The sequence below is a fragment of the Lissotriton vulgaris genome, chromosome 11 (assembly GCF_964263255.1).
Source record: "Lissotriton vulgaris chromosome 11, aLisVul1.2, whole genome shotgun sequence".
Taxonomy (NCBI): Eukaryota; Metazoa; Chordata; class Amphibia; order Caudata; family Salamandridae; genus Lissotriton; species Lissotriton vulgaris.
In genome coordinates, this window is record NC_141699.1 from 105359422 (window position 1) to 105374554 (window position 15133).

The 15133-nt window shown below is 43.9% G+C and overlaps 1 protein-coding gene across 1 annotated transcript in view; it reads right to left on the minus strand.

Annotated features, from left to right (window-relative positions):
* BCR (BCR activator of RhoGEF and GTPase) overlaps positions 1-15133 on the minus strand; it is a 364718-nt gene that overhangs the window by 35070 nt on the left and 314515 nt on the right. The window contains exon 16 of the mRNA XM_086942801.1: positions 13101-13232. Within this exon, the coding sequence (XP_086798927.1) occupies positions 13101-13232 (132 nt within the window). The remainder of the gene's footprint in view (positions 1-13100; positions 13233-15133) is intronic.

Below are 15133 nucleotides of genomic sequence, written 5' to 3' on the forward strand. Positions count from 1 at the left end.
TGACAGTTTCTGGTGTGCACTGCACCACTCTTTCTATGTAGGCAGGTTGTGGTGTGCACTGCAGCCTTATCAGTGCTGGATGGTTGTAGTATGCACTGTGGCCTGTTTCCAGTGCTCGTGGGTTGGGCACAGGTCAAGCAGTGCGAGGTTGGCTTTAGGATAAGATAGCTGAATGTGTTTCTTCCTGGCCAGGTTTGCTTTTGAAATAGCACTGCCAAGATGTGGCTGTGCAAAAGCTACACAAAGTTATGTCTTCCTAGTGGAACAAGTAAGCTCAACACAGGTACATGATGCTACGTTAGTTGACATTTTTTAGGTGCTCGTACACATAAGCCTCCAGAATCTAATGTGTAACAATATTCCTTCTAGCGATTGAGACAATGTTATGGTCTGGTTGACATGAAGGTTTGATATTAGTATTGGCGAAAAACGAGAAGGAGTACGAAACACGATTCTGTTTTTGTGAACCTGTACAGACGGCTTCTCAACTGACAAGCCTTGAAGTTCACACCCTTGCCTAGAAAGGTATTTGTCTCGAAAACAAAAAGTGCTTTCTAAGATTTGAACTACAGTGGGCACAAATGGAGTGGGTCGAAGGGTGAGTCAAGTGAGTATGACAATGTTATGGTCCCAAGACGGAACAGGGGTCTTGATTGGTGTTGGGATTATTCTTTAACCCTTCTAATAAACATTTTCATCACATGAATTTTAAATATGGACCAATGTCTATTTTGCAGGTATGAGGTAATTGCTAACACGTGCAGTCATTTGGAAGTATAGGGTAATCCAGACTTTTGTATGAGTAACAGCAAACAGGCAATATATTGTACCGTTGCTAATGGAAGCACAAGGTGGTAACTGGTATAGTACACAATAAAAGGTTTCCATTTTGCAGCGTAGCATGCATGAATTGTAGGCTTTTTAACTTCTACAAGAATTTGTGTGCATTCCTCTGGAAACTGTAAATACCAATATTCTAAGATTTCAGATGCCAAATTCCAAGATTGAGTGCTGGGACTCAGCAGCGGCATGTAATGTTGACTGAGAAGTTTAAGGAGGTGTTGTCGTTTTCCGTGAGGATGAATGGACGTCTCTAAGAGCAGGGAGTTCCATTGTTGCCTTGCCTTTGTAAGGCCAATGAGAATTAGTGTCATTAGTGCTAGAAGCATTTTCAGTACTATGTACAGAATCAGTGGCTACAAGCAAATGTTCCAGACTAGCTTATTCATTCGCCATTGCTCAGGGACCGGGCTTGTGGGTACCTGGAGCCTAAGCTTTGACATTCTGTGTTCTTGCTTGTGTGAATAAGTCTAGCCTGGGAATCCTACAAACAAAGAAGAGAGGGAGGCAGAGGCTAGGTTTATTATCTTGACAGTTATGTAGTGAAACAAAAAAAGAGTAATTCGAAGAAAACCTGCCCTTGGGGAAGTTGATAGGATACAGCGAGAATCTGCTGTAATCACTCGTCTAGAAAAAAACACTTTTTCTAGAGACCCCTCACCCACCAGGGTTGCCCCTAGGTGGCATGCTTCATCATTGGGGTTCCTCTATGGATTGAGGCGTGCTGCGACTTGCAAAATACATAGGAGCACTTACTGGTTCAGACTATGTGTTGGTCTCCCAGTCGTGCGATTCCTGATGTGTCCAGCTGAGGAAGTTGGCAAATTCATCGTCCACCTGTGGTAGATGTTCTGTCAGCAGGTGTATATGATAGCTTAGCCAAATAATTTGAGCAACCATGGCCAGTTTTGAAGAATGTGTGCCTCCTTAATTTATATGTAGTTCACTGTGTTTGTATTTTTTGTTTCCAAAAAGGACTATCTTGTAGTGAAGTGTTTTATGGACAGCTCAAACGGCTAACCACTGCCATGAGGTGCTACACACTGATGTGGCAGAGTTGCTCTTGTGGAGACTATGGACTCTGATTAGTGAGAATGCCGATGTGCGCTCTTTATTTCTGTCTTGGACGTGTCTGTGGTGGTGGCCACGTGCAGCTGAGGGTCGTGAAACCATCGGCCCAGTAACAAGTTATCTTTGGTCCACCATTACATTTTGCATCCGACACTGGGCTCCATCATCACTAAATTATAACCCCAGACTTCAAGCAACAGGGGGGACAGCGGCAAGACGCCTCCTGGCAATCGAGTGCTTTATAAGTATAATTTTCATTTCAACAGGTGTTGGATAGTCAAGAGGATTATGAGGAAGGTGAATGCTTGGTGATAGAGATGACTCTTACTTGTGCACCTCAAGCCACAGAATGACCATTGCCATGAAACACTCCTCTAGAACACTGTCCTTGCCTTGCTTGCTTGGATCTTCTGGAAAGTATACAAAAAACCTTATGAATGTAATGCTTGCATTAATCCTCGGTAACCACTCGGCCTCACCACACTTCACTGTTGTTTGGCACACCATGCCACCTCAGGTTAGATCAAGCCAAATTAAAATCAATCTTGAACCTGCTCCAATTGGAACCGTCCAGCCCGAACTGCCAAGCCAGGTCCTCCCTGGTCTGAAACACAAGAAACCCAAGACTGGTTTTGCCCTAATTGGAACTCGTCAATTAAGTACAGCTTAGTTCCAGTGGCATGGTGAGAATGGGGTCCACGTCTGGGCACATCTGTTGCACTGAAGAAACAAACAAAAAAGTGTAAAATAATGATGAGCTGTGTGATGTGGCCCCGAGTGAAAGATTCATTTAAGTATTACATCCATCACTTTTTTTGTATACGTCAGACCTTCTGGAAAGGACTGCTGTTACTGGTGAGGTTACCTGGTTCTGCTATTTCCTGGTTTTGAAGAAGAGCAGGTTTACAAATCCTGCTTTTCTTCTAGAGCACACCCATGGCTTTGATGTGTCAAAGTCTTTAATATTTTTTAATCAGCACATCATAAACCTGAAATTGAAAGTTCATCAAACCAAATAGGCTACTGCTGGACTTGAGGTCACAATCCTGAAATTATTAGCGAGGTAGGTCTTTGCAAAAGAATACATGCATTGACTTGCCTTGAGGCCATGTCGACTGCATCTAATTCACACAAAATACTAGCGTTGGAAAGGTTTTTCCTCTTCTAGGACCTCTCTAGGCCTTCTTTTTGTAGGCATGAGTTCTTCTATGTCCTCTCATACACTCCTGTCATAACTTGCTAGCAAGCCAGCTAAATAGACAATATATCACTGTATTGCTGTCCCAGCTTTATGCGTTTTCCGCTCACATCAATCTTTTTACTGTCTTTTCTACCCTGCAGAAGTGCCTTTTTCTAGCTGTATGCATTACAAGATAATTTGAAGGAAAATGCCCATGGACGAGCAATGTGTCATGTGGCATGGGTTTAACTTATTTTCAAATAGTGCCACTACCACTCTAGCCTTAACAGGTTCTTTAAAGTTTACTGTGGAACACTTTACCAGGGTATTTAGAACAGGTAGAAACTGGGAGCTCTTTTCCATTTTAGATAAAGTATCCACAAGGAAGTCGTCGCAGTCCACTCTGTGATGCGTTTCACCCCTTATAATAATGGTATGACTGGTAGAGGTATCATCAAGTCGAGATGCCTTTACGTGCTATGTTCTAGGGCTGTGTCGTCTAGAGCATAAAGTCTGTAATCGTGCCATGCATCATTCTGGTGGTCCGTTGACCCAGGCTCTTGATCACTGGAGGGTCAGCAAAGGGTCTTAATTTGATCCTGAATTGACTGATTGTGGTGGTAAGTGTAGTGTCTACATTTCATTTCTTAGAAATTAAGAAAATTCTGATTACCTTTTGTCTTTTGCTCAGTTTTGAAGCCAATGTTGGTGCCAGAGTAAAACTGGCATGATCATCACCTATAATCCTTTCTTCATACTTTCGCTTGTATTGGGGATGCCTTTCAGTGTTGACTGGACGATAAGGTACAGTTGTCGCCATCGACTGTTTATGGTCAGTTTTTCAGCTATGGTACTGTCAGAACTGGCTCTTTCTGTTGCTGTGACACTCCTTGTGAGGTTGTTAACCCCTGAAAGCAGAGATGTGGTCGTAGTCCTAGGTGTGCAGGATTTGTTGCCATGGTCTAAGGTCTAGGTGAGTGAGGTTTGCTGGGACCTCTGGAGATTCGGCTGCTCCAGATTCAGAGTATTTGGGAGATAAAACGTGAATTACCTTTGGTAATGCTCTTTTTGGTAGCTCCTTGTTCTAACTGCAGATTTACCACCTTAGAATACTCCCCGGGCACCATACTGGACCTGGAATTTCTTTTCATACCAGTGCTATCTCACGCCGCCAATCCTGACACCGGCACTGGAGAAATCACAGGAAAACTGACAAAGCAGGAAGCTGAGCTCCGGATCTACGTCTGAAGATACCGTAAGAAAGAAGCCAACATAAGGGTGAAGTCGTGGTTCTTATATGCGTCTACACTCCATCATAGTGTGGAGCTAGACAACACCACATAGCTTCATGCTGGAGCACTGCTATGAAAAGTTTCCTGATCCCGTCTGGCACCTGGGAACCATTCTAAGTTGAACTCTGCTTCCAATGCTCCTTCAGAGTACTAGAGGGTCGTTGCCCTCGATACCTGGCATGCTGGTCAGAGACTACGTAGAGACCTAGTGCTGCATCTCTGCAGAGTGCACCTACCTCCTGTCCCACTGGTGGCAAAATTATTTTCTTGGATCCAAAGAAGTTAGACGAAGAACAGGTGGGCGTACTGTAGTCCCTAAGTAAACAGAGGGACATTATATTTGTCTGACCCTGGAAAACCTGATATTGCAAGAGGGGCAATAGTAGAGCAAAGTACTTTTCATACCCTCTCCCCCAAAAGAGTCATTCCCACATGACCTGATCTTGCCAGCTAGAATCACAGGACCTCAACACAGTCAGTTTTGTTTTGTTGTTTAAGATCTGCTCAATGCCGTGGAAGAAAGTTATCCTTATTCTAGTTGTCTGACTTCAAAAGCTTTCTTTGGTTTACAACAATAAACACTCAAATCATGTCTCAGTGAGTCCGAGGCTGATGGCAATCTAAGGTAGAGTCTGCATCCTGGTGCACTGTGGGCTTCAGGGCAGGGACAAGGAATCACTTTAAAAAAGCCAAACTATTTCTTTGAAGAAAAAGAACTTAAAAGGTTCCGAGTCAAACACTAGATGGTGAGATGCATAGTGTATTACCTATAGCTACACATGCTGCAAATACTCTATTTCCACTTGAATTTGGGTATTATCTCAGCCTTGGGCTTCAGTATTCAATTGCAGCATGAGCTAAAAGTGACAATTCTGTGGTCCCTGACAAGCAAATCATGTGACGATGGTACCAAGTGGATTTGGTAGCAGACCAAATGTGCGTGCTTCCTGTTTCTATCAACACTCATCTTTATTAGATACTAGCAGCCCGTCCCGACGTTGTCCGGGTATGAATTGCTGCCGGCCAGTAGTATATTGTTTTGTAGGATTTCGTTTTGACAGCATTTCTTATCTGTGATAGGCCTGTGAAACGCTCCGATTCACAGTGCACTGCTGATGCACTTAAGAGTGCGCGTTCAGTAGTGTGTGAACTCGAGTTTCCCTACTTTATTTTTCCTTGAAATATTATATAGCGCAAACTCGACAACAAGGCATGAGCACAATTTACATTACAGAAGAACACATTCATTTGTGGTAGGCACGGGGAGACAAAGCGATTTGCCTGGAATCACGGATGTTGAGCTGATGCAGAGATTCGAACGTAGCTCCCCAGCACTAAAGTTCGCAATTCTAGAACTTGTGGCGAGAGGTGTGTCTAAAAGGGTATGTCGGTGCTGGCCATCAATGAGAGAGACCAGTGCATTTTTCAAATCAGTGGTGAAAAAATATGAGTATGTTGCTGGAGATGTGGGCCGCCGTGCCACCAATGTACTTACCGGGGGAGGGTATTTATTTATTTTTATTTTCAGAGTTTTATATAGCGCGAACAAGATCTTTGCAGATATCAGAGCGCTTTACATAGAAGAGCACATGAGGGAACACAGTCAAATAGGTAGGTCGATAGTTCACAGAGTACAGAAGGGAACATGAGGGAACAAAGTCAAATACGTAAATCAGTAGATCATACAATACAAATAATACAATTGGGTGGCTGCAAAGCAGTCAAGTGGGTGATAAGACAGCTCGTACAAATAGATAAGTGGTCAAGCAAGTAATAAAGATCATCGCAGGGTGTTGATAGGGTTCGAGATAGTAGTACAGGTGAATTTAGCCATGAGGATAGCTTTTACTTCTTTTTTGAAGAGTGTAGTGGAAGAGAGAAGCCTGGTTTCGGGAGGGAGTGAGTTCCAAATCCTAGGCGCCATTCCTGAGAAAGAGCGCTTGTATGTTTTCTCCTTCCGGAATCTTCGAGGTTTCAACAGAAGATTGTTTGCGCCTCTCGTGTTTCTGGTTCCCCCAGAGATTGTCAATTTCTGAGCAAGGTAGCCGGGTGAGTTTAGGTGTACAGCCTTGTGTGTCATGCAGGCTATTTTCAAATGTATTCTGGCTTCAAACGGCAACCAATTCAAGGATTTCAAGTCAGGGGTGATGTGGGAGTGCTTTTTTGACCCCGTGATAAGTCTCGCTGCAGCATTTAGAGATGCTTTTAGTGGTGCAGTTGTAGTTAGTGGGAGTCCGCAGAGGGAGGTGATGCCGTATTCAATTCGTGGGATGACTAGTGTTTGCACCGCTGTTTGGAAGTCTTTGGCTGGGAGGTAGGGTTTAAGTTTCCTCAAAGTATTGATCTGGAAGTTCGCTCCCTTAGTAGCTTTGCTGACATGTTGCTGCATGTTGAGATTGGTGTCGAGTGTTATGCCTAAAGATTTTGCTGATTCCACGATGGTGGGTTGGACATTGAGTGCGGTTAGGAGTTTAAGCCAATGTTGAGTGGTGGTTATCTTCGATGGAGGTGCGATCAGAAGGAACTCTGTTTTCAGGGCATTGAGTTTGAGGTGATTGTCGGCAAGCCAGGATTGGGTGCATCTGATCGTTGAGTTCAGGAGCAGGATGTCATTGGGAGATTGCAGTTTGAGGTAGAGTTGGGTGTCATCGGCATACATGTGAAAGTGTACATTGGATTCTTGTAGCAGAGTGGTGAGCGGTTCCATGACTAGGTTGAACAAGGTTGGGGATAGAGAAGATCCTTGGGGGACGCCTAGCGTTACAGGTACTGGCGTGGACATCAGGTTGTTGCTCTTGAATTTCTGCGTCCTGTTGCGGAGAAAGGAAGTGAACCATTTGAGGACAGTTCCAGATAAGCCCATTCTTTTGTTTAGTAGTTCTGTTAGATTCTCATGTTTAACGGTGTCGAATGCGGAGGAGAGATCGAGAAGGATGAGGAGGCAGGTATCATTTTGGTCTAGCATTTGAAGTGCGTCGTCAATTATGTGAGTCATAGCCGTTTCTGTGCTGTGTCCTGCTCGGAAACCTGATTGGTGAGGGTTGAGGAGATCGAATTGTTCAATGTGTTTAGTCAATTGTAGTTGTGCACATTTTTCCAGCAGTTTGGCGAGAGTGGGGATATTGGTGATGGGACGGTAGTTGTTGAGATCCGCGGGGTCGGCTGTTGGTTTCTTTAGTAGAGGTGTGACCTGACCAACTTTGAGGGAGTCAGGTATGCTTCCTTGTTGGAGAGAGCTGTTGATGATTTTAGTCCAGAGAGGGAGAATCAGTGGGGTAAAGTCTTTTACTGCGAAGGCAGGGAGGGGGTCCGTGAGGTGATTGGAAGGTTTCAGGGTGCTAAGTAATTTGCCAATTTCTTCTTCCGAATATGTGTCAAAGGTTGACCATGTCGCATTGTTTTTTGGTTCAACGGGTGCTGGGCATTTGGGTTTGGAGTAGAGGCTTGCGTCAGTGAGGAGATCGCTTTTTATTTTGTCGGTTTTTTGGGTAAAGAAGGCAGCGAAGTCTTCACATGAGGGTACCACACTCCCAGTGTTGAGTGGTTGTGGTGGCTCTTTGGATTGTGATTTGATTAGCTCAAACAGTTTTCTCGGGCGGTTCTTTGCTTGGTTAAGTTGGAGGCGGAAGAAGTCCGATTTTGAGCGTTTTATTTTCCTGAAGTAGGCGTTTCTCTTCTTCTTCAACTCTTTTAGGTGCACTGCAGAGGGGGCTGATCTCCAGGCCCGTTCTGCCATTCGCATGTCTCTTCTATCTTCGTTGAGACTCCCGTCGTACCATGGTTTGGAGATTTTAGTGGCGACTCTTTTTAGTTGCATAGGTGCAGCCTCATTGATTATCGAAGTCATAGTGTTGAGATAGTGGTCAGTCAAGGTTTGGACGTCCGAGGCGCCTGCAGGAGGGAGTAGGAGATTGCAGCTGTTAGGGGGCAGAGAGCCAGGGTTGAGCTTTTTCGTGTTTCTTTTCCAGACCTTGGGCTTGGAGAGCTGCACCGGGTTGACTTTGATTTTTTCGTTGATAAAGAATGTGATAATGTGGTGATCCGACCAGTCACAAGGTTGGATGGATTCAAGTTGGATAGATTGCTCCTTGGAGATGATCAGGTCGATGATGGAGCCTTTCTCATGGGTCGGACTGTTGCATATTTGGGTGAGGTTCAGGGCATCGAGGAAATTTTTTAGACTGTTTACCACTGCGTCGCTGCTGTCATTCCAGTGGAGGTTGAAGTCACCAAGGTATATTTGGGTGAGCTGGCGACCGGAATTGGTTGAGATCATATCCATGATTTGTTGGGAGAAGGTGAGGTTGTCCCTGGGTGGGTGGTATATGCTGTGCAGAGTGCATATCGGTTTGCCCTCACTGATGATGTTGAGGCAGATGTATTCACAGGATGTTGGGGATGGCAAGGATGTGGAATTGACTTTCTGAACAGAGAGGTTGTTTTTGTATATGCATGCGATTCCGCCACCTATTTGGCCTGTTCTGTCGTGCCTAATAATGTGGAAGTTGGGAGGAACCCATTATTCCGCAACTTTCTTTCCGCATACCATCCCTCCACATACTTTCATTACAAAAGTACCATGACTCCGCAATGCCATTATAATGCATGGCATTACATTTTATATGCTTTTACCACGCACACATTTACAACGAAATTCATTGTAAATGCATGAATGGTAAAAGCATGTTTTTTTTAAATGTTTGGATAAGGTAAGTATGGGTATTGGGTATATGTTTTGGGGTACTGAGGTATATGTTTTGGGGTGTGTGGGTACTTTAAGGGTTCAGATATAGTTTTGGTTTTGGGGTTCAGGGCTATTTTTAGGGTTCAGGGCTAGGTTTTGGTTTATAGGGGTATTTTTAGGGTTCAGGGGTAGGTTTGGGTTTTGGGGTACAGGGGTATTTTAATGGTTCAGGGTTAGGTTTGGGTTTTGGGGTACAGGGGTATTTTTAAGGGTTCAGGGCTAGGTTTGGGTTTTGGGGTACAGGGGTATTTTTAAGGGTTCAGGGCTAGGTTTGGGTTTTGGGGTACAGGGGTATTTTAGGGTTCAGGGGTAGGTTTGGGTTTTGGGGTACAGGGGTATTTTAAGGGTTCAGGGCTAGGTTTGGGTTTTGGGGTACAGGGGTATTTTTAGGGTTTAGGGATAGGTTTGGATTTTGGGGTACAGGGTATATTTATTGGGTTAAGATGGGTTAGTGTTTAAGGGTGTTGGGGTATTTTAAGGAGTAAGGGTGGGCTATGATTATGGGGTGCAGGGGTATTTAAAGGGGGCAGGGTGGACATCCGGAGCTGGAATGTACAGAACCTGGGAAGAAAAAACAATGAAATATTGGGCGCAACGCTGGCTTTTTTTCCCTTCGTAATCCCGCGCCCCGCACACGCACACGCCCACGCCCCTAGCACACGCCCACAGCACACGATATGAGACATGGCATGAAGGGCGGAACGTACCACACGCCCCCAGCGTTTGTCGCACCCCCAGCACACGCCCACAGCACAACGCAGACACGACCGCAAGGAACTACTTTGCTGCCACGGTTCTTTTACCTTTTAAATGTATATGGTGGGTGTCTGCATAGCCTATGTCCTTCTGCTGCAACTGCCCTTTCCAACGCTGTATTGGGTGTTGTGATTGGTGCTGTGGTTCCTGAGATTACCCGCCTCAAAGGTTTGGGCTCTCTCTTTATTATATTAGTATAGATGTCTCCATAAGCTGACCTTTGTGCCTATTTCAGTAAACAAGCAGCAGCAATTCTGAACACCTTGAAACTCTATAAGCTCATGACTCTCATAGGTCTCAATCCAGCAGCATAGTCATGTAAATGAACTTCAACCACCCCATGATCAAGCTTGTCTCCAGGTATTTCTGCATCAAGTACTCTCACACACTGAGTTTCAATTTTTACTGGTCCCTCAGAAAGCCTCACAACTTCCAGGCTGCACTCCCAATGAGCTACCTAAAAGTCATACATTTACAATTATCCAAATGAATGGTCTTTACTTCCAAAGTTCCATTCGAAGGATCTCCCTTTCAATCAAAGGGTTTTGACATCCAATGATAGATGTACTGAGTCTCCACTTTCAGTGACTCAGTCAATGGGCTCCAATGATCTTTTCAAAATAACAACACTTTCAATGATCCAAGCAAAGAGCTTCCTGGTCCAAGAATCCACCTTAAGGACAGCCACATCGAATGATCCGCTTTAAAATACCTAATCAATGGTTCTCCATTCCCATTCAATGAGGCGTCACTCAATGATCCAAAATACGAGCTCTCGCTGTAAACTATTCAAATGAAGGATTTTCACTTCCTGGGGCACATTCAAAGGGCTTCTCTGTCCAATGATGCAATCTCAGCTACTCCTTTTCTAACAAGTCAACCAAAAGGATTCCATGTGCAGTGATCTAATCGAAAGGTTGAACCATGCAATGATCCAATAAAACGATCCCCTATTTCCAAACAAAGCGGGTTTCCACTAAAGTGATCTAATCAAACCCTGCCTCCATTTCCAATCTAAAGGTCCACATTTCCAATAATCTAAGCAAGGGGTTCCACTTCCAATCATTTAGGCAAAGGATCTCCACGTGCAAAAATCAGATCAAAGAGCCTGCCTGTCCCATGATCTCAAATCACTTTTCAAGGTCTTCAAAGGGCTCTCACCTGGACTGATCCAATAAATGAGCTTCCTTTTCCACTGATCTGGAAATCTTGCGAAGAGACTAATTGATAGATGGCAATTAATTCATTCATTGGTACAAATGTATTAATATAGCCTTATAACCTGCTGCAGAGGGCTAGATCGGATGTTAAAGGCCCTGAACCATATATATTAGCCTGTGCCTCAGTCAAGGACCTATAAGGAGCGAGGGAGTCTTTAATAGCAGCTACAGCCAGAGGCAGAATGGTTATAAAGCTATTAGAACATTTACGTGCTACTCCTTGGCAATAACACCAGCCTTTGGAATGAACACTGGTGGCCGTCTTCCCTGGGCACCATCCCCCCCCCCAAAACCCTAGTGAAAAATCTGGGCGTTTGGATGGATTCCTCACTCAATTTTCGGGCCCACACCAAAAAAGTTGCCGGCACCTGTATTGGCCTGCTGAGGAGCCTCAGCCACATATTAGGCTTTTTCGATGCCAAAACTCGCCAACTCATTATCCAAGCCACCATCCTTTCGCGTCTAGACTACGCCAATGTGCTTCTTCTTGGCGCCAACAAAAGTGAGATAGCACGGCTCCAACGCGTGCAAAACTCTGCGGCTAGAACTCTGGTCGGCCTCCCCCGCAGATGCTCAGCCAGAGCGACCATCAAAAAACTACACTGGTTACCCGTTGATTCTAGAATCAAATTCAAGGCCCTCATTATGTCCTTCAAAATCCTCAAACTCAACACCCCCCCTCTGCTCCGACCGCTTCTCACTCCCTACGCACCGTCACGGAACCTAAGATCCTCCAACCAAAACCTTCTATGCGTCCCACGCATAAAACTCTGCCGCATGGGCGGCCGCTCCTTCAGGTTCCTTGGAGCCAAGCTGTGGAATGATTTGCCACAACACATTCGCTCCATTGACAGCCTACCGGCATTCCGGAAAGCTGTTAAAACGTTTCTATTCCCTGTCCCGTAATCTCTCCCTTCATCCTGGTTTCTCCCCGCTCAGGATAGGATCTGGGTTCTTAGCGCCGGGACGCCTCATTGCTGGGGCAGCTGTCGCGCTCTACCAAAACTATAGAATAGAATAGAATAGAATTTAGCCCATGGCAGATTTGATGTTCCAAATGAAAAATGGAAGAACAGAAAGAAAATAATTGGAATGCTGGAGCAGAAGGCTTATACTGGCAATAATTAGCCCTCAGCCTCTTCGTTGTCTTAAACGAAGCTCCCAACGTTCCAATGTTCTAATAACCTTCAAATGAGAAGGACTGAAAGTTGGTCACGTCCTATGATTCAATCAAATGGCATGAACTTCAAATGGCCTAACAGAAGGGCCTCAACGTCCAATTGTCAAAAACACGACATTATCAATACTACAATAAAAAGGCCATGTGCACCTATAATGCTTGTAGCGGTGGGAATGGCAACAGCAAAAACCTAAAACAGTATTTAATCTGCCCATAAGAGAGAGTGATATAGTTTTCTATCTGTGTCTAGGGTGTATGCTTAAGATTACTCACCTGAGAGCTTGAGAAGGGACTGTCTAGTGGTTTGTAATTAATTAGCAATTAATAATAATAATAATTTTACCTTGAAATTGCCATTTTTGTAAAGTGGATTTGATTCCAGCTCTGTAAGCGATCAAAGGGATTAAAGAGATTTACTGGTACATTTTCATGGTTTTACACCAGTTGGTAAGTGGCCCGCATGTTCCATACCATCAACAATTGTATATTTGTTTTAAACTAAGTGAATAGAGGCAATTGAAATAATGGAATACAGATTTAATCAGAGAACCCATAACAATTAACCAGCCCACTGCTGAAAGAGAGTGTAGGTTATGAAGAGGAAGACTTCATTTAAAGTTGGACACATTACAAGCACAATGCTGATCTACGATTCCAAGGCACATATATTGTCATCAATAGAACTCTAGGTTTTCACTTTCTACCACTCCTAATTTGTCAGTATCCCACACACAAGGACGTTTATATTATACCCAATCGCTGTACTGCCAGTACACAGATCCGATAGGAAGTTGTGTCTCTCAAACAAATGTATCACCTGGATTTGGCCCTTGCCCATTATCCGGTCTGTTGTTTCACCATCCTCTTTGGTAATCTTCGTTTTGTTGTAGCATTTTTCGTAGCAGAGGACTCGCAAGGTTTGAGACCCTTCCAACTCAATTTCAAACTCCTAGAGCGTAGAAGACAATAGCAGATTATGAAGAAGGCAACATCATAGTGGTTTCATAGCACCATTCACTATAGTTATGCTTAAAAACAAAAGTTACTTACCTGTAAATGTCCAGCGTTGGTATTTCGCATAGATTCACATGCTTGAATTACTCCCTAAGTTCAGGCTAAGAACCCTCAATAACCAAGGTTATTAAATAGCACTGTACACAAACACTCATACAACACTGAAAAAGCTAGACACTTCATGTGATCAATCCACCTCATTTATTAACTCAAACTAGGGTCAATTAGGTGGACAGACTGAGCTCCATTCCCTCCCAGTGGCTCTACTCAGATTTTTAAATTGGCGTTAATTTTAATAGGAGCCTCAAATGTGAGGAGGGAGGCCTACGTGTGAAAGATACCAGTGGTGGAGAACAGTAGTAACATGTAAGTAACTTATCTTCTCCAGCACCGTACCTTACATAAATTCATGTACATGAATTACAGCTAGCAAAGAAGTTTATAATCATGAAGTAGATGGTGGGAGGAGGCCCACCTTAACTAAAGAGACAGCGTAGCACCACCTGCCCGACCCCAGTCTTGAATCTGAAATGGATGTCCAAGTAGTAGTGCTTTGTAAAGGTGTGTGTGATGTCCCCATCGCTGCTTTACTTGTGTCCATAAGTGGCACACTATCAAAAATTGCTGCAGTATCTGCCATGTCTCTGGCTGAGTGAGCTCCAATCGTGTGATGCAGTGAAGCTGCCACCTTTAGCATGGTACAAAGAAGAGCTGGTCCACTTTGTGGAACTGACTCCTGCCGTCTATTTAAAATATAAAATATATTTTAACATCCAATTTATGGAATGTTCTTCCCACTGGACTTAAAGGTTGAGCTTGTAAGTTGGTAAATGAATTTGTTTTATTAGCTTGGAAAAATGAAGAGGGCTTTTTATATAAACCATGTGTTGATGGATAAAGAGACATTATCCTCTGAGAACTTTATGAAAGTTTTTTTTAACTGAAAAACATCAATCTCTCCAACTTGCCAGGCAGACGCTATCGACAGCAAGAGTTGTTTCCAAAGCGAGCATCTGCAATGAAGACTTGTGGTTAGGATCAAACGGGCTTCTCATGAGGCCATCTCACACAGTGTTTAATTCCTTACATGAGGCTGTTTGGTCCATGGGAGGAAGCGTCAGAATAATGCCTTCATTAACACTTTTATAATTATGCTTTATGAAAAAAGAGACTATTTAGAGATCGTAAAAATCTGGATTTTGCAGCACGATGGACTGATACTGAAGAATATGAAAGCCTCGGCTCAGTTAACTGAAACAAGTAAGGTAGACTTTTTGAGGGTGCATTTACAGTGGATTTAGAGTATGTGTTTTTGACTAGATACAGAATCTCTTTCCCTTCAAAATGTAGGCTTTATTGAAAGATCAACCCTTGCTGCTCAGAAGACCCGTAGACACTCCGAATTAACATTTATTGATGCAAACTCCATGTCTGAAGTGGCCAGGCAGTTAAGTTGGCTGGGTTGTGATGTAGCATGTCACTGTGATCTTTCATCAGGAGATAAGGGGCCACAGCATGACCTTGTCTAGTCTACGCAAAGTAATTAGAATTAGACAACAGTGCTCTTGTTTGGCTTTTTGCCAAATACTGGGGGACAATGGAACTAGAGGAAAAGCATAGGCAAATATCCTGGACCATGTCAGCAAACAAATAGTTTCTTACCTGTCAGTGTAGTTTTGCAGCTTAAAGAATTTTCTGGATTCACATGCTGTGCATTATTCTGCCATCTAGTGTTTGGGTCTGGAATTGTAGTATTTCTTTCTATTTTTATTGTTGTTGTTGTTGGGCGTCGACATACCACCATTTGGTGTCCTCCTGTGGCGTCGACGGGCTTCC